This window comes from Protomyctophum parallelum (assembly GCF_964188405.1).
Source record: "Protomyctophum parallelum genome assembly, chromosome: 1".
Taxonomy (NCBI): Eukaryota; Metazoa; Chordata; class Actinopteri; order Myctophiformes; family Myctophidae; genus Protomyctophum; species Protomyctophum parallelum.
Window position 1 is genome coordinate 2,668,968 of NC_139697.1, and position 20,900 is coordinate 2,689,867.

At 43.2% G+C, this 20,900-nt stretch overlaps 1 protein-coding gene across 1 annotated transcript in view; it reads left to right on the top strand.

Moving 5' to 3' along the window:
- klhl7 (kelch-like family member 7) overlaps nt 1–20,900 on the top strand; it is a gene marked incomplete at its 3' end in the record, with an annotated part of 47,681 nt that overhangs the window by 17,685 nt on the left and 9,096 nt on the right. The window contains exons 7-10 of the mRNA XM_083785892.1: nt 2,571–2,713; nt 10,853–10,966; nt 14,071–14,197; nt 17,000–17,201. Coding sequence (XP_083642018.1) covers nt 2,571–2,713; nt 10,853–10,966; nt 14,071–14,197; nt 17,000–17,201 — 586 coding nt within the window. The remainder of the gene's footprint in view (nt 1–2,570; nt 2,714–10,852; nt 10,967–14,070; nt 14,198–16,999; nt 17,202–20,900) is intronic.

Here is a 20,900-nt window from a genome sequence, read left to right on the forward strand (position 1 = left end):
CTCCTCTCGGTGAGTCCGACCACAACACCATTCTCCTAGTCCCCAAGTATCGCCAGAAACTAAAGGTGGCAAAACCAACTGTCAAACTATGTAGGAAATGGTCTACACAAGCCATCGATACATTACAGGACTGTTTGGAGTCCACAGAATGGACTAACCTCTGGACTGATGGTCAGGATATTGACACGTACACTGACACTGTTACGTCTTACATTCACTTCTGTGAGAGTGTCTGTATTCCCACAAGGACCATTACGGTTTTTAACAACAGCAAGCCCTGGTTCAATAATGAAGTGAGATCGCTTTGTAGAGAGAAACATGCTGCTTATAAACGTGGAGATATGGGGAATTATAAGAGACTGAAATATGAATTTCAGCGTGCTGTTTCCAAGGCTAAGGCCTCCTATAAAGTGAAGCTTGAAAACAAACTGCAAGCAAATGACATCAAAGGTGTATGGCAGGGTTTGCAGGACATCACTGACTATAAAACCAAACACCATGTCCCAGACAGGGACCCCTCCCTTCCTGGGAGGCTTAATGATTTTTATTGTCGGTTCGATAGTGAAAACCACCAGTCCCCCTCTTTTCTCTCTCCACCCAACATACATGAACATGATGTCAGACTGTTGCTCCGTCAGCAAAACCCCAGAAAGGCGGCAGGGCCTGATGGCGTGTCGTCTGCCACACTAAAGCACTGTGCTGACCAACTTGCACCTATCCTCACTTCCATTTTCAACTGGTCACTTGAACTCTGTACTGTGCCTGCTTGCTTTAAATCTGCGGTTATCATCCCTGTCCCAAAGAAAAATAATATCATGACTATGGGCCTGTTGCCCTAACATCTGTCATTATGAAAGTCTTTGAGCGACTGGTCTGTAAACACCTGTCCAGCATAGCACTAGACCCCCACCAATTTGCCTACAGAGCAAATATGGAGTGTAGATGATGCAGTATCCCTCTGTCTGCACACTATTACCCAACACCTAGAATCCAGATCCACCTACAGTAATGCTCATGTACTTTTTGTTGACTTCAGCTCCGCATTTAATACAATAGTGCCTGGGAAGCTGATCTCAACCCTACAGGAGCTAGGCGTCAGTACACCTCTATGTAAATGGATCTTTAATTTTCTATGTAACAGGAAACAGGTGGTCAAAATAGGTGATCTCGTCTCGCTGTCGAGGCTCCTAAACACAGGGGCCCCCAGGGGTGCGTCCTTTCTCCACTTCTCTACTCATTATACACTCATTTCTGTCAATCTCACTTTAGTACATTTATGATGTATAAGTTTGCTGGTGACACATCCTTAGTAGGTCTTATTACCAACGAGGTTGAAACCGACTACCGCAGAGCAGTAGAGGAGCTGGTAAAATGGTGTGAGAGTTACAACTTGATTCTAAACATCTCTAAAACCAAAGAGATGTTTATAGATTTTAGAAATCGATTCCCCTCCCCCCCCCCCCTTCATCAATGGGGAAGAGGTAGAAAGAGTTTCCTCCTTCCGGTTCCTAGGGACCACCATCCATGAATCCTTATCATGGGATCTTAACACCAGTCTCATAATAAGTAAATCACACCAGCGTCTCTATTTCCTGCGGCAGCTTAAGAAGTTCAAAGTCAGCCAAGCAGCCATGACTCACTTCTACAGGGCCACTATTGAAAGTGTTCTCACCTTCTCCATGCTTGTCTGGTTTGGTCACACAACCTCTCAAGACAAATTAAAGCTTGAAAGAGTAGTACGTCGCGCATCAAAAAACATAGGATGCAGCCTCCCTACACTTTCCTCACTCTACTCCACCAGAATAATTAGGAAGGCAAATAAAATCATTGCAGACAACTCCCATCCTGCACATCACCTCTTCAATCTCCTCCCATCAGGAAGGAGCTATATGAACTACAACTCCCATCCTGCACATCACCTCTTCAATCTCCTCCCATCAGGCAGGAGATATAGAAGTATCCAGAGCTCAACATGTCGCTTCAGGGATAGCACTTACCCCGTAGCCATTAGACATCTGAACTCATAGTATATACATATAGCACTTTAAAAGAAACTGAATGTAATTTCCTATGCTGCTGGTTTTTGTTTTTGTATTGTACTGTCCTTCTTGTTTGTGTATCTATGGTTGTCTGTATATGTTGAGTATGAACCAAGACAAATTCCTATCACTTGTTGACATGGCAAATAAATTATTGAATCTTGAATCTTGAATCTTAAAGGTATATTCAGTGATTTCACTTAATTCAAATAACACTTATTTTTTTGTTTCGTTGTGATAATCCTCTCTACTATAGAGTGTGCTGACCATATAAGGAGTTCCTCCCTGTCCCCAGTTAACCCCTGGGGTTCAAAAAACCTTAGGTTTCATTTTTGGCTCTCTATCCTGATTGGATGAAAGGCTTAGGTCCCAGCCAAAAACGAAACCTACGGTTTTTTGAGTGAAATCACTGAATATACCTTTAAAACACCAAAAGGTCTAGCGTCGGAAACCAAAGACATTTTTTTTCATAGACACAGACTGACTCCGCCTTCCCTCTTGACTGACTCCGCCTTCCCTCCGCCCTGATAGGCGGGATGCGCTATCACCTGCTGTCGCCCGAGGACCGCGAGGACCTCGGCGAGAGCAGCCGACCGCGACGCAAGAAACACGACTACCGCATCGCTCTGTTCGGAGGCTCGCAGCCGCAGTCCTGTCGCTACTTCAACCCCAAGGTACAGGCCACTATTCACTCCATGTTTTACTTCAACCCCAAGGTACAGGTCACTATTCACTCCATGTTTTACTTCAACCCCAAGGTCACTATTCACTCCATGTTTTACTTCAACCCCAAGGTACAGGTCACTATTCACTCCATGTTTTACTTCAACCCCACGGTACAGGTCACTATTCACTCCATGTTTTACTTCAACCCCACGGTACAGGTCACTATTCACTCCATGTTTTACTTCAACCCCAAGGTCACTATTCACTCCATGTTTTACTTCAACCCCAAGGTCACTATTCACTCCATGTTTTACTTCAACCCCAAGGTCACTATTCACTCCATGTTTTACTTCAACCCCACAGTACAGGCCACTATTCACTCCATGTTTTACTTCAACCTTAAGGTACAGGTCACTATTTACTCCATGTTTTACTTCAACCTTAAGGTACAGGCACTATTCACTCCATGTTTTACTTCAACCTTAAGGTACAGGTCACTATTCACTCCATGTTTTACTTCAACCTTAAGGTACAGGTCACTATTCACTCCATGTTTTACTTCAACCCCACGGTACAGGTCACTATTCACTCCATGTTTTACTTCAACCTTAAGGTACAGGTCACTATTCACTCCATGTTTTACTTCAACCTTAAGGTACAGGTCACTATTCACTCCATGTTTTACTTCAACCTTAAGGTACAGGTCACTATTCACTCCATGTTTTACTTCAACTCCAAGGTACAGGTCACTAATCACTCCATGTTTTACTTCAACCCCAAGGTACAGGTCACTATTCACTCCATGTTTTACTTCAACCCCAAGGTACAGGTCACTATTCACTCCATGTTTTACTTCAACCCCAAGGTACAGGTCACTATTCACTCCATGTTTTACTTCAACCCCAAGGTACAGGTCACTATTCACTCCATGTTTTACTTCAACTCCAAGGTACAGGTCACTAATCACTCCATGTTTTACTTCAACCCCAAGGTACAGGTCACTATTCACTCCATGTTTTACTTCAACCCCAAGGTACAGGTCACTATTCACTCCATGTTTTACTTAAACCCTAAGGTACAGGTCACTATTCACTCCATGTTTTACTTCAACTCCAAGGTACAGGTCACTAATCACTCCATGTTTTACTTCAACCCCAAGGTACAGGTCACTATTCACTCCATGTTTTACTTCAACCCCAAGGTACAGGTCACTATTCACTCCATGTTTTACTTTAACCCCAAGGTACAGGCCACTATTCACTCCATGTTTTACTTCAACTCCAAGGTACAGGTCACTAATCACTCCATGTTTTACTTCAACCCCAAGGTACAGGTCACTATTCACTCCATGTTTTACTTTAACCCCAAGGTACAGGTCACTATTCACTCCATGTTTTACTTCAACTCCAAGGTACAGGTCACTAATCACTCCATGTTTTACTTTAACCTTAAGGTACAGGCCACTATTCACTCCATGTTTTACTTCAACCTTAAGGTACAGGTCACTATTCACTCCATGTTTTACTTCAACCCCAACGTACAGGCCACTATTCACTCCATGTTTTACTTCAACCCCAAGGTACAGGTCACTATTCACTCCATGTTTTACTTTAACCCCAAGGTACAGGCCACTATTCACTCCATGTTTTACTTCAACCCCAAGGTACAGGTCACTATACTCCATGTTTTACTTCAACCTTAAGGTACAGGTCACTATTCACTCCATGTTTTACTTCAACCCCAAGGTACAGGTCACTATTCACTCCATGTTTTACTTCAACCTCAAGGTACAGGTCACTATTCACTCCATGTTTTACTTCAACCTTAAGGTACAGGTCACTAATCACTCCATGTTTTACTTCAACCCCAAGGTACAGGTCACTATTCACTCCATGTTTTACTTCAACCCCACGGTACAGGTCACTATTCACTCCATGTTTTACTTCAACCTCAAGGTGCAGGTCACTATTCACTCCATGTTTTACTTCAACCCCAAGGTACAGGTCACTATTCACTCCATGTTTTACTTCAACCCCAAGGTACAGGTCACTATGCACTCCATGTTTTACTTCAACCTTAAGGTACAGGTCAGTATGCACTCCATGTTTTACTTTAACCCCAAGGTACAGGCCACTATTCACTCCATGTTTTACTTCAACCCCAAGGTACAGGTCACTATATTCCATGTTTTACTTCAACCTTAAGGTACAGGTCACTATTCACTCCATGTTTTACTTCAACCCCAAGGTACAGGTCACTATTCACTCCATGTTTTACTTCAACCCCAAGGTACAGGTCACTATTCACTCCATGTTTTACTTCAACCCCAAGGTACAGGTCACTATTCACTCCATGTTTTACTTCAACCCCAAGGTACAGGTCACTATTCACTCCATGTTTTACTTCAACCCCAAGGTACAGGTCACTATTCACTCCATGTTTTACTTCAACCCCACGGTACAGGTCACTATTCACTCCATGTTTTACTTCAACCTTAAGGTACAGGTCACTATTCACTCCATGTTTTACTTCAACCCCAAGGTACAGGTCACTATTCACTCCATGTTTTACTTCAACCCCAAGGTACAGGTCACTATTCACTCCATGTTTTACTTCAACCCCAAGGTACAGGTCACTATTCACTCCATGTTTTACTTCAACCTTAAGGTACAGGTCACTAATCACTCCATGTTTTACTTCAACCTTAAGGTACAGGTCACTATTCACTCCATGTTTTACTTCAACCTTAAGGTACAGGTCACTATTCACTCCATGTTTTACTTCAACCCCAAGGTACAGGTCACTAATCACTCCATGTTTTACTTCAACCCCAAGGTACAGGTCACTATTCACTCCATGTTTTACTTCAACTCCAAGGTACAGGTCACTAATCACTCCATGTTTTACTTCAACCCCAAGGTACAGGTCACTATTCACTCCATGTTTTACTTCAACCCCAAGGTACAGGTCACTATTCACTCCATGTTTTACTTCAACCCCAAGGTACAGGCCACTATTCACTCCATGTTTTACTTCAACCCCAAGGTACAGGTCACTATTCACTCCATGTTTTACTTTAACCCCAAGGTACAGGCCACTATTCACTCCATGTTTTACTTTAACCCCAAGGTACAGGTCACTATTCACTCCATGTTTTACTTCAACTCCAAGGTACAGGTCACTAATCACTCCATGTTTTACTTTAACCTTAAGGTACAGGCCACTATTCACTCCATGTTTTACTTCAACCTTAAGGTACAGGTCACTATTCACTCCATGTTTTACTTCAACCCCAAGGTACAGGCCACTATTCACTCCATGTTTTACTTCAACCCCAAGGTACAGGTCACTATTCACTCCATGTTTTACTTTAACCCCAAGGTACAGGCCACTATTCACTCCATGTTTTACTTCAACCCCAAGGTACAGGTCACTATACTCCATGTTTTACTTCAACCTTAAGGTACAGGTCACTATTCACTCCATGTTTTACTTCAACCCCAAGGTACAGGTCACTATTCACTCCATGTTTTACTTCAACCCCAAGGTACAGGTCACTATTCACTCCATGTTTTACTTCAACCCCAAGGTACAGGTCACTATTCACTCCATGTTTTACTTCAACCCCAAGGTACAGGTCACTATTCACTCCATGTTTTACTTCAACCCCAAGGTACAGGTCACTATTCACTCCATGTTTTACTTCAACCCCAAGGTACAGGTCACTATTCACTCCATGTTTTACTTCAACCCCAAGGTACAGGTCACTATTCACTCCATGTTTTACTTCAACCTTAAGGTACAGGTCACTATTCACTCCATGTTTTACTTTAACCCCAAGGTACAGGTCACTATTCACTCCATGTTTTACTTCAACCCCAAGGTACAGGTCACTATTCACTCCATGTTTTACTTCAACCTTAAGGTACAGGTCACTATTCACTCCATGTTTTACTTTAACCCCAAGGTACAGGTCACTATTCACTCCATGTTTTACTTCAACCCCAAGGTACAGGTCACTATTCACTCCATGTTTTACTTCAACCCCAAGGTACAGGTCACTATTCACTCCATGTTTTACTTCAACCCCAAGGTACAGGTCACTATTCACTCCATGTTTTACTTCAACCCCACGGTACAGGTCACTATTCACTCCATGTTTTACTTCAACCCCAAGGTACAGGTCACTATTCACTCCATGTTTTACTTCAACCTTAAGGTACAGGTCACTATTCACTCCATGTTTTACTTCAACCTTAAGGTACAGGTCACTATTCACTCCATGTTTTACTTCAACCCCAAGGTACAGGTCACTATTCACTCCATGTTTTACTTCAACCCCAAGGTACAGGTCACTATTCACTCCATGTTTTACTTCAACCTTAAGGTACAGGTCACTATTCACTCCATGTTTTACTTCAACCTTAAGGTACAGGTCACTATTCACTCCATGTTTTACTTCAACCTCAACGTACAGGTCACTATTCACTCCATGTTTTACTTCAACCCCAAGGTACAGGTCACTATTCACTCCATGTTTTACTTCAACCCCAAGGTACAGGTCACTATTCACTCCATGTTTTACTTCAACCTTAAGGTACAGGTCACTATTCACTCCATGTTTTACTTCAACCTTAAGGTACAGGTCACTATTCACTCCATGTTTTACTTCAACCCCAAGGTACAGGTCACTATTCACTCCATGTTTTACTTCAACCCCAAGGTACAGGTCACTATTCACTCCATGTTTTACTTCAACCCCAAGGTACAGGCCACTATTCACTCCATGTTTTACTTCAACCCCAACGTACAGGCCACTATTCACTCCATGTTTTACTTCAACCCCAAGGTACAGGTCACTATTCACTCCATGTTTTACTTCAACCCCAAGGTACAGGTCACTATTCACTCCATGTTTTACTTCAACCTTAAGGTACAGGTCACTATTCACTCCATGTTTTACTTCAACCCCAAGGTACAGGTCACTATTCACTCCATGTTTTACTTCAACCCCACGGTACAGGTCACTAATCACTCCATGTTTTACTTTAACCTTAAGGTACAGGCCACTATTCACTCCATGTTTTACTTTAACCCCAAGGTACAGGTCACTATTCACTCCATGTTTTACTTCAACCTTAAGGTACAGGCCACTATTCACTCCATGTTTTACTTCAACCTTAAGGTACAGTTCACTATTCACTCCATGTTTTACTTCAACCCCAAGGTACAGGTCACTATTCACTCCATGTTTTACTTTAACCCCAAGGTACAGGTCACTATTCACTCCATGTTTTACTTCAACCCCAAGGTACAGGTCACTATTCACTCCATGTTTTACTTCAACTCCAAGGTACAGGTCACTATTCACTCCATGTTTTACTTTAACCCCAAGGTACAGGTCACTATTCACTCCATGTTTTACTTCAACTCCAAGGTACAGGTCACTAATCACTCCATGTTTTACTTCAACCTTAAGGTACAGGTCACTATTCACTCCATGTTTTACTTCAACCCCAAGGTACAGGTCACTATTCACTCCATGTTTTACTTCAACCTTAAGGTACAGGTCACTATTCACTCCATGTTTTACTTTAACCCCAAGGTACAGGTCACTATTCACTCCATGTTTTACTTCAACCCCAAGGTACAGGTCACTAATCACTCCATGTTTTACTTCAACCTTAAGGTACAGGTCACTATTCACTCCATGTTTTACTTCAACCCCACGGTACAGGTCACTATTCACTCCATGTTTTACTTCAACCTTAAGGTACAGGTCACTATTCACTCCATGTTTTACTTCAACCTTAAGGTACAGGTCACTATTCACTCCATGTTTTACTTCAACCCCAAGGTACAGGTCACTATTCACTCCATGTTTTACTTCAACCCCAAGGTACAGGTCACTATTCACTCCATGTTTTACTTCAACCTTAAGGTACAGGTCACTATTCACTCCATGTTTTACTTCAACCCCAAGGTACAGGTCACTATTCACTCCATGTTTTACTTCAACCCCAAGGTACAGGTCACTATTCACTCCATGTTTTACTTCAACCTTAAGGTACAGGTCACTATTCACTCCATGTTTTACTTCAACCCCAAGGTACAGGTCACTATTCACTCCATGTTTTACTTCAACCTTAAGGTACAGGTCACTATTCACTCCATGTTTTACTTTAACCCCAAGGTACAGGTCACTATTCACTCCATGTTTTACTTCAACTCCAAGGTACAGGTCACTAATCACTCCATGTTTTACTTCAACCTTAAGGTACAGGCCACTATTCACTCCATGTTTTACTTCAACCCTAAGGTACAGGTCACTATTCACTCCATGTTTTACTTCAACCTTAAGGTACAGGTCACTATTCACTCCATGTTTTACTTCAACCTTAAGGTACAGGTCACTATTCACTCCATGTTTTACTTCAACCCCAAGGTACAGGTCACTATTCACTCCATGTTTTACTTCAACCCCAAGGTACAGGTCACTATTCACTCCATGTTTTACTTCAACCTTAAGGTACAGGTCACTATTCACTCCATGTTTTACTTCAACCCCAAGGTACAGGTCACTATTCACTCCATGTTTTACTTCAACCCCAAGGTACAGGTCACTATTCACTCCATGTTTTACTTCAACCTTAAGGTACAGGTCACTATTCACTCCATGTTTTACTTTAACCCCAAGGTACAGGCCACTATTCACTCCATGTTTTACTTCAACCCCAAGGTACAGGTCACTATTCACTCCATGTTTTACTTCAACCTTAAGGTACAGGTCACTATTCACTCCATGTTTTACTTCAACCCCAAGGTACAGGTCACTATTCACTCCATGTTTTACTTCAACCCCAAGGTACAGGTCACTATTCACTCCATGTTTTACTTCAACCCCAAGGTACAGGTCACTATTCACTCCATGTTTTACTTCAACCTTAAGGTACAGGCCACTATTCACTCCATGTTTTACTTCAACCCCAAGGTACAGGTCACTATTCACTCCATGTTTTACTTCAACCTTAAGGTACAGGTCACTATTCACTCCATGTTTTACTTCAACCCCAAGGTACAGGTCACTATTCACTCCATGTTTTACTTCAACCCCAAGGTACAGGTCACTATTCACTCCATGTTTTACTTCAACTCCAAGGTACAGGTCACTATTCACTCCATGTTTTACTTCAACCCCAAGGTACAGGTCACTATTCACTCCATGTTTTACTTCAACCCCAAGGTACAGGTCACTATTCACTCCATGTTTTACTTCAACCCCAAGGTACAGGTCACTATTCACTCCATGTTTTACTTCAACCCCAACGTACAGGTCACTATTCACTCCATGTTTTACTTCAACCTTAAGGTACAGGTCACTATTCACTCCATGTTTTACTTCAACCCCAAGGTACAGGTCACTATTCACTCCATGTTTTACTTCAACCCCAAGGTACAGGTCACTATTCACTCCATGTTTTACTTCAACCCCAAGGTACAGGTCACTATTCACTCCATGTTTTACTTCAACCCCAAGGTACAGGCCACTATTCACTCCATGTTTTACTTCAACCCCAAGGTACAGGTCACTATTCACTCCATGTTTTACTTCAACCCCAAGGTACAGGTCACTATTCACTCCATGTTTTACTTCAACCCCAAGGTACAGGTCACTATTCACTCCATGTTTTACTTCAACCCCAAGGTACAGGTCACTATTCACTCCATGTTTTACTTCAACCCCAAGGTACAGGTCACTATTCACTCCATGTTTTACTTCAACCCCAAGGTACAGGTCACTATTCACTCCATGTTTTACTTCAACCTTAAGGTACAGGCCACTATTCACTCCATGTTTTACTTCAACCCCAAGGTACAGGCCACTATTCACTCCATGTTTTACTTCAACCTTAACGTACAGGTCACTATTCACTCCATGTTTTACTTCAACCTTAAGGTACAGGTCACTATTCACTCCATGTTTTACTTCAACCTTAACGTACAGGTCACTTTTCACTCCATGTTTTACTTCAACCCTAAGTTAGAGTCCACTATTCACTCCATGTTTTACTGTGTTGTCTGTGTTGTCCTGTCTGTGTGTCCTGTCCGTGTGTCCTGTCTGTGTGTCCTGTCCGTGTGTCCTCCAGGACTCCAGCTGGACAGACATCCGCTGTCCGTTCGAGAAGCGGCGAGACGCCACGGCGGTGTTCTGGGACAACGTGGTGTACATTCTGGGAGGTTCACAGCTGTTCCCTATCAAGGTTACTGTACTTATTACTCGCGCAAGCAGAGCCGGCAAGTAATAGTTTCGCCCGGCTCGTATGCACCGTCCCAGCAAATTGTGCCTGATTTGCTGGGACCAGAGTACATGGTGTGTATCCTAATAATAATAGAGCGAATGTCTGAATGTCTGTCTGTCTGTCTGTCTGTCTGTCTGTCTGTCAGAAACAAACACTTATCTCCTCATTGCCTGCACCAATCGCTCCCACTTTTCACACAGGCATTGACCATAATAATATGGAGGTCTTAACGAAGCCATTTTTCCAATAAGATTAATAATGAATTTATTAGTGAATAAAAACCAGTTTATTTGTCCGTGCTCTATCTCCGACCGAGCCACACTATTAGCACACATCTCTCCATGCCAAAATAAATCTGCACGCTCCCACAATCCAGCTAGGCTACTTTTTTACCGACGCAACTGTCATATTTACTGTACAGATATTGTTTTTACATCACCACACGATCATGGAGAATTGTAACTTGAAGAATTGTGTGCCTGTGGAGGGGGTGTGGGACGCATAATTCGATAGGTCACCGTTTGTAGTGTGACGTAGGAAGCGAAACCCAGCCCCGTTGGAGCATCTGTTCTGTGTCCGTGTTGGATGTGAATGACCAGCGACACACAGCCAGGACTGCAGCCGCTCCGAGGACACTGTTTCTGGGCTTATGATCAGTGACACACAGCCAGGACTGCAGCCGCTCCGAGGACACTGTTTCTGGGCTTATGATCAGCGACACACAGCCAGGACTGCAGCCGCTCCGCCGCTATATATAAATGCACCATTTACACTGTCCGCCCCCTCCTCAACCACCTCCTTCGCCGTGCATTACACATGGGCTACATGCACGCTCAAAGCCTGGACACTGACAACGACAGCTTACAGCCCTGCGCTCACCCAGCGTGGCTGCGTGACACACTGAACAGCACGATCACAACGGAATGCTTATCTGTCGGGGTCTCGGGGTGGCCAAATGGAGACGTTTGGAGAAGACAGATCCCGTGCCGTCGGAAAAACACAATGACAAAATACATACAGACAGATGCAATGACAACGACACGTTCCTAAATCACACAAAACATCTAATTCTTATCCTGATTATATAAAGAACAAACTACAACTTGCTTTGAAGCCCAAAAAGCCAACCTCCACGTTCACCGTTTAATAGCTTATATCTCCACGGGCAGCAGACGGTGAGCGGTTAGGGACCGTCTACAAAGTGCAACACCGACCTTGAAAATATTCAATAACTTCCATTTATAGGCAGAATATCACCACCATATTTACATCACACATCAATGGTGTACTTATGATTGTACTACAGCATTTAATTAAATGCTACTAAATGCACTAAAGTATTTTAGTGCCCAACCCAACTTCCCAAGACCATCTGTAAACAATTCCCCCCCCTATCAGTAATGTGATCTATTACATCACACACTGAACATGATTAGCTGTTTGCATATATTCAGAACGGGTAAGGACTAGTATGTATAACTAGCTCTCAATGATGACGTGAGAAATATGTGGATTAAAGGACCCAATGCCAGAGTGTAATTGGTTTTCGATGGTGACGTAATGACGGTATGTTTTAGTGTTGGGAGGATTAAAGGTAATGCTCCTGTGTATACATGTATGTAATCTGGCACCACTGCCGTATCAGGCACAATTTGCTGGGACGGTGCGTACGCATCAAAAGTGGTGGGACAGCTAGGACGGTGCGTACGGCACAAAGTAACCACAGTATACCGCTAATCAACTTACAAATTACATATACATATACATATACATAGTATATGTATATGTAATTGGTTGACAGTTTGTAGCGGTCGAAAGTACTTGCGCGCTCTGCTTGCGCACTAGTTGGCCATTTATGGCCTACTAGTGTGCAACAAGCAAGTATGCACTCGACAGAGTGCAGTTCTAGTTATATTATATATACACCCTGGGAGGTTCACAGCTGTTCCCTATCAAGGTAACTGGACTAAGGAAAGGAAAGGTACTATGTTTACCCAGGGTAACTGGACTAAGGAAAGGAAAGGTACTATGTTTACCCAGGGTAACTGGACTAAGGAAAGGAAAGGTACTATGTTTACCCAGGGTAACTGGACTAAGGAAAGGAAAGGTACTATGTTTACCCAGGGTAACTGGACTAAGGAAAGGAAAGGTACTATGTTTACCCAGGGCAACTGGACTAAGGAAAGGAAAGGTACTATGTTTACCCAGGGTAACTGGACTAAGGAAAGGAAAGGTACTATGTTTACCCAGGGTAACTGGACTAAGGTACTATGTTTACCCAGGGTAACTGGACTAAGGAAAGGTACTATGTTTACCCAGGGTAACTGGACTAAGGAAAGGTACTATGTTTACCCAGGGTAACTGGACTAAGGAAAGGAAAGGTACTATGTTTACCCAGGGTAACTGGACTAAGGAAAGGAAAGGTACTATGTTTACCCAGGGTAACTGGACTAAGGAAAGGAAATATACTATGTTTACCCAGGGTAACTGGACTAAGGTACTATGTTTACCCAGGGTAACTGGACTAAGGAAAGGTACTATGTTTACCCAGGGTAACTGGACTAAGGAAAGGTACTATGTTTACCCAGGGTAACTGGACTAAGGAAAGGAAAGGTACTATGTTTACCCAGGGTAACTGGACTAAGGAAAGGAAAGGTACTATGTTTACCCAGGGTAACTGGACTAAGGAAAGGAAAGGTACTATGTTTACCCTGCAGGGTAACTGGACTAAAGCTCAAGAACTTGTTTACAGCCAGGCCCTGCTCATAGAACATTTCATGGTAGAGGTTCAATGCCTTGCTCAAAGGGCACTTCAGCGGTGGTGATTTTAACGTGCCGGTCCGGGGATACGAACTATAGCGACCTTCCGATATCAAGACCGCTCCGCAAACCGTTCGGCCACCGCTGCCTCAATATATAGTGTATATTACAAACCGTTCGGCCCACCGCTGCCTCAATATATAGTGTATATTACAAGCACTGCTGGGAGGCAAACCCACACAAACGATGTACGTCCGACTATGTTCATGGTTATAATGTGACTGGACCCTTTGTTTCCCGCCCAGCGCATGGACTGCTACAACGTTCTGAAGGACTCCTGGTACTCCAAGCTGGGCCCGCCCACGCCCCGGGACAGCCTGGCGGCGTGCGCCTCGCAGGGCAAGATCTACACGTCTGGGGGGTCCGAAGTGGGTGAGTGTGACAGATCTATACAGGCCCGGAGTGGAACTCCAAATCAGGCCGGGAGTTATATGCCCTGGCAGGCAGGCCACGCCGCGCGCGCCGAAATTTTGGGGGACATTTTGGGGGCCTTTACAGTAATTTCACATGAGAAATGTACCATCTGATGTTATTTATATTATTAACTTCTTCCCTCCATTAACACAAGACACACACACACACACACACAAAAAAAAACGGGCCTAGATCCAGGTGTGTGTGACTGTGCGTGTGTGACTGTGTGTGTGTGCCAAGTAGTTAACCCATTCTGACCTGAGATCAGATTCATACGAGGTTTCCGCCGGACACACACTGGTCTGATGAACCCATTCTGACCTGAGATCAGATTATAAAAATGTCAGTCGCTCTTCGATTTTTCAAAAATAGCAGACCTACAAGCTGCGATATGAGCTTGTAGATCTGCTATTTTTCAATAGCTAAAGCATAACATGATGCTGACACCAAAATGGGTGCCCGGTCAGAATGGGTTAAAGGACCACTTCACGACTTTTCAACCTATCTTCATATAATAGGTCCTCACTAATAATCATGATAAAATGGCACGATTTCTTTCTACTCAGTCTGTGTCTCATAGGAGGGCTGTGGGCAGTTTAGAAACCGTCTTCCAGTGACATCATCATTAGGCAGACTTTTGTTTTAAAAATGATTATTTTACAAAGATCTTTAGATTTTCATTATCGTGAGAACGATGGCTTCCATTTTCGCATTGCAACTTTTCAGGACTAGAAAGCCTGCAGTTTTTATTAGCTTGTATTCCCCATCGATGATGTCACTGGAGGACGGTTTCTGAACTGCCCACCAGCCCTCCTATGAGACACAGACTGAGTAGGAAAAAAATGCGCCTTTTTTCATGATTATTTGTGAGGACCTATTATATGAAGATAGGTCGAAAAGTGGTGAAGTGGTCCTTTAACTAAAACTAACAAAAAAACGAAAACTAGAATAAAAAAAAACATTTTAGTTAACTGAAACTAATATAAACTAAAAAAAAAAAAAAAAAAACGATAACTAAACTCAAACTGTATTGTGTGTCCTCAAAACTAACTGAAATGATAGAAAAAAAAATACCCTTAGTTTTAGTTTGTATCAATATTTATATGCCTTTCGGATATTTATAATATAATCCTTTTAAATTCATTAGATTAATTTCCTCATTTCTCCAAGTTTTACGGCAGTTTTTTTTCAACACCGTACGACAGCATGTAGCCACACTAACCCTAACCCAAAGTACGGAAAAAACCTAAAACTAAACTATAACTAAACTAAAACTAAGCATTTTCACCAAAAAAAAAACGAAAAAAAAAAAAACTGAATTAGAAAGAAAAATGTCAAAACTAACTCAAACTAAAACAAGAATATGATAGCCTTTGCATCTCTTTTGGCTAGGCGGCTAATACTATTTAAATGGAAGGAGAACATACCACCAACACCAACCTTTAAATCTTGGGTCAATGATGTTTTACATCATCTGACATTGGAGAAGATTCGCTACTCCACAAGAGGGTACGCCGTGCTTTAACATTTTACACCATTTGGCAACCTTTTTTGACACATCGAGAGGATGAACGCGGCTGACATCAACAATCCTTAAATTACACTGACCCTACTGTAATTGTTCTTTATATATAATGTTTATTATTATTACTAGCCCTTACCCGTTGTGAGATATTTGCTCCCCCTTGTGGCCGTGGGGGGGTACTGCGCCCGGGTGCGTTTGTAATTGACTAATAAATTCATTAATAATCATTAATGTGGCCCTCGTTACGCCCTCCATATTCATATGGTCAATGCCTGTGTGAAAAGTGGGAGTGATTGGTGCTGTGAGGATTGATACCAACAGCGAGAAGCAGAACCAGGGTTTGAGCCCAAATATGGCACCCATTTATTTAAACAGAGGTTAAACAGGCAAAACAATATTTATAAATCAGTCAGCTCGTCAGGGGCAAAGAGCAACTAATAATGTTCAGTGGGAATAAACTCAAATGTTCTTCAGCATCAGAGCGTCAGCCTACGAGGTAGGAACACAGACAGTCATTTCTTTATACTGTTAGTGAGGGAATGTTGACTCGCTTACCGCTAGAACCGCACGCCACCATCACCGGAGAGAGCTGTCGGCGAGAGCAACGAGACGGAGTCCTTTTATTTGTTTGGGAGGCTGCGCAGGTGTTGCTCATCTGAAGGTTTCCGTCAGGTCATTTGGGACGTACCTGCCTCCGACTACGTGGCCCAGCCCTCGGTGCTTCGCTCCGCCTCGCTCGCTCTCTCTCTCTCTCCGGGGCGGTCCCGCCGCGAGACGCCACAGTGCAGGCAGTAAGGAGCTACGGCGGTGTTTCTGACACACAGACAGGCAGGCAGACAGACAGGCAGACAGGCAGACAGGCAGACAGGCAGACAGGCAGACAGACAGACAGACAGACACGCAGACAGACATTGTTATAATTATAGTATGATGATGATGATTTATTATGTATATTTGTGCCTTTTATTTCATATGGTACAAGATACCGGGGTTGTGGCTCTTTCAGAGCGGGGACTCTGGGGGGGGGGGGGGGGGGGAGGGGGGGAAAAAAAGTTCCAAAAATGTTGTATGTTATTTTCTATGTGAAAATTAATAAAGAAACTTTGATAAAAAAAAAAAAAAAAAAAAAAAAAAACTATAATGAAAAACAAAAACTAAACTATTATAACCTTGGTGCGTGCGTGTGTGTGCGTGCGTGTGTGTGTGTGTGTGTGTGTGCGTGCGTGCGTGTGCAGGCAGCTCTGCGCTGGACCTGTTTGAGTGCTACGACACGCGCAGCGAGTCGTGGCAGGTTAAGAGCAGCATGCTGATGGCGCGCTGCAGCCACGGCTCCGTGGAGCACCAGGGCCTGGTGTACGTGTGTGGAGGGACCGTGGGCAACAACGTGTCCGGACGCGTGCTCAACAACTGTGAGGTGTACGACCCCGCCACGCAGCAGTGAGTACACACACACACACACACACACACACACACACACACACACACACACACACACACACACACACACACACACACACACACACACACACACACACACACACACACAGGCAACACATTGAACCCAGCACAGGCAGACCTGTATCCCGAGAGAAGACAGACTATGATGCACCCACTGCACACTAAATGAAGTGGAAACCGAGCTACACTTCCTAACCATCTGTCCATTGTACCAAGACATCAGAGACACATACTGTCTGTCCACTGTACCAAGACATCAGAGACACATACTGTCTGTCCACTGTACCAAGACATCAGAGACACATACTGTCTGTCCACTGTACCAAGACATCAGAGACACATACTGTCTGTCCACTGTACCAAGACATCAGAGACACATACTGCCTGTCCACTGTACCAAGACATCAGAGACACATACTGTCTGTCCACTGTACCAAGACATCAGAGACACATACTGTCTGTCCATTGTACCAAGACATCAGAGACACATACTGTCTGTCCACTGTACCAAGACATCAGAGACACATACTGTCTGTCCACTGTACCAAGACATCAGAGACACATACTGTCTGTCCACTGTACCAACTACCAAGACATCAGAGACACATACTGTCTGTCCACTGTACCAAGACATCAGAGACACATACTGTCTGTCCACTGTACCAACTACCAAGACATCAGAGACACATACTGTCTGTCCACTGTACCAAGACATCAGAGACACATACTGTCTGTCCACTGTACCAAGACATCAGAGACACATACTGTCTGTCCACTGTACCAACTACCAAGACATCAGAGACACATACTGTCTGTCCACTGTACCAAGACATCAGAGACACATACTGTCTGTCCACTGTACCAAGACATCAGAGACACATACTGTCTGTCCACTGTACCAAGACATCAGAGACACATACTGTCTGTCCACTGTACCAAGACATCAGAGACACATACTGTCTGTCCACTGTACCAAGACATCAGAGACACATACTTCCCACAGATTACAACCAAACACACAGATATTTTGAAAACATGACCAATGACAAAAAACTCACATATCTGCTGGGCGAAGTACGACAATGTGCAAAACACAGCAGCAAGATTTGTGAGTTGCTGTGATAGGAGAAGGATATCAAATAGAACACAACCACCCTAAATCATTGTGTATATTCCTGCACTATACCTGCATCCAGTGACCTTGTGGTACATAGAATTTGATCTATTGAAGATTCTGACCTTCAAATGTACATCATTTTTGTATTGATTGTATTGCTGTATTGTTGTATTGATCTTTCTGCTTTGGCAATGTAAACGTATGTTTTCTCATGCCAATAAAGCCCTTTGAATTGAATTGAATTGAAAATTGAACCCATTTAGACCTGAGATCAGATTCTAAAAAAAATGTCTTCTACATCCTGACAGTTTTCTGAAAAAGCTATGTTTCTATGTCAGTCGTTCTTCGATTTCTTTTCTAAAATAGCAGACCTACAAGCTCGTGTATGAGCTTGTAGATCTGCTATTTTTCAATAGCTAAAGCATGACATAATGCTAACACCAAAAGGGGTTCCTGCCCAGAATGGGTTAACAAGAAATTCTTGGAACACAAACAATGGGCAAACTTGGAAAATTATACAACAAGTGCTTCAGGATACAGATCACGGGTACAGAAAGCATGGCCTTCTCCATATATGGAGACTGCCAATTATTGCAGACACTGAACAGAATTTTGCCGATGCCTGGATCAGCTCTGGGCTTATTGGGCATGCCTGCAATCTGCAGGCCCCTCACCACTGATTTATGGACATTACCGAGGCTTCCAAATATGAACACAAGTCGTTTACATCTGTAGCCAAGCTGTTACCCATTCAAGCCTGACGTCGAAATAATGAAAAAAAAGTTTTCTAAATCATGAAAACTAACGGAAAGATTTGAGGCACATTTTTAACAATTTTTCAAAAATAGCAGACCTACAAGTTCATAGCGCGCCACTCGGTGGCGCGCTATGAGCTTGTAGATCTGCTGTTTTTCAACATAATAACATAATGTATGTACATTACACCAAAAGGGGTTCCTGCTCAAAATGGTTTAAGACGCTGGTACTGAAGCACCTTGGTAAGGAATGCCTCTTCCAGACTGTCACAATGTACAAAAAATGGTCACTTCTCTACTGGCCTCATCAACGACAACAATATCTGGTGTATTAGCTCAGCTGTGACTTCTGAAAAGGCATCATTTTCATTATTGTGCATTAACATGGCGGTTGAAACACGTGAATGCTTATACATTTTGGCAGATGATGAAACATATGAACTTATGTCCTTTAGCTAATAAATAGGTCAACAATTCTGTCGTGCCTAGCAATGTACATTCCCTTATAATTATACATACAGTAGCAGCCATTCAGAATATGTGACCGTGTTTCTGTTAGGGATGCACCGATCCGGCTTTTTGGCATTCGATACCGATTTCGATACATGGGGGTCCAGTATCTGCCGATACAGAGTACCGATCCGATACCCCCCACAAAGAAACGTTATAACCTATTAAGCTGTATGCCTCACTGTGTGGAGTCTGGAATCATTATTTTGTGTAAGGCAACATCAAGGCTTGACTTAAACATTACTTTCCCAACTTTGTAAAACAAAATGTAACAAACACAGATATAAATGCACTGAATTATTTATTAAATAACTGTGCAACAATTAGACCAGGTTAATGTGTGCGCAGGCTAGCCTGGCTGCATTCCACATGTTATACTGTCAATACTACACTGCTGTGTCACAGAGGAGGTAGAGTTGTTTTCATACTGTAATTACACATAATTATCGGATCGGATCGGATCGGATAATGGATCGGCCACCGATCCGATACCCGATCTAGAATTTTAGCCTGGATCGGCGCCGATCTCCGATACGAGTATCGGATCGGTGCATCCCTAGTTTCTGTAAGTGGAGTGTGGTCACAGTGCAGACAATGAGGAGGAAACATGTTAGGGGACCACAGAGAGAGATTGAGTCTGGTTGGAAGGACCTGTAATCTGGCTTTGACTGTAAAGGTGACTAATATATCCTCATCGACTGCATCATTCTTGAATATTGTATGAGATACGGTGTGGTCTGGATCGGGAAGGCAGTCTACTGTAGCTTTCCCCTGTAGTTTTAAACCAGTCCAGTGGTGTTTTTGCTGTTGTAACATTACAAGGTACCTCCGTGCATTGACTGGTGCTATATGGTGATCTGTATCAAGTACAGTACACAGTACAGTAACAGTACTCCTTACTGAGATCGAACAGGGGCGGCTGTGGCTCAGGAGGTAGAGCAGGTCGTCCAATGATCCATGGGTCGGCGGTTCGAATCCCGGCTCCTCCTCCTGTCTACATGTCGAAGTGTCCTTGGGCAAGACTCTGAACCCCTAATTGCTCCCGATGTGCTGGTTGGTGCCTTGCATGGCTTCCGCCGCAATCGGTGTATGAATGTGTGTGTGAATGTGTGAATGTAATGCACAGTCTCTGTAAAGGTGTGTGAATGTGTGTGTGAATGGGTGAATGTAATGCACAATCTATGTAAAGGTGTGTGAATGTGTGTGTGAATGGGTGAATGTAATGCACAATCTATGTAAAGCGCCTTGGATAAAGGCGCTATATAAATGCACCATTTACCATTTAATAATGTCCTT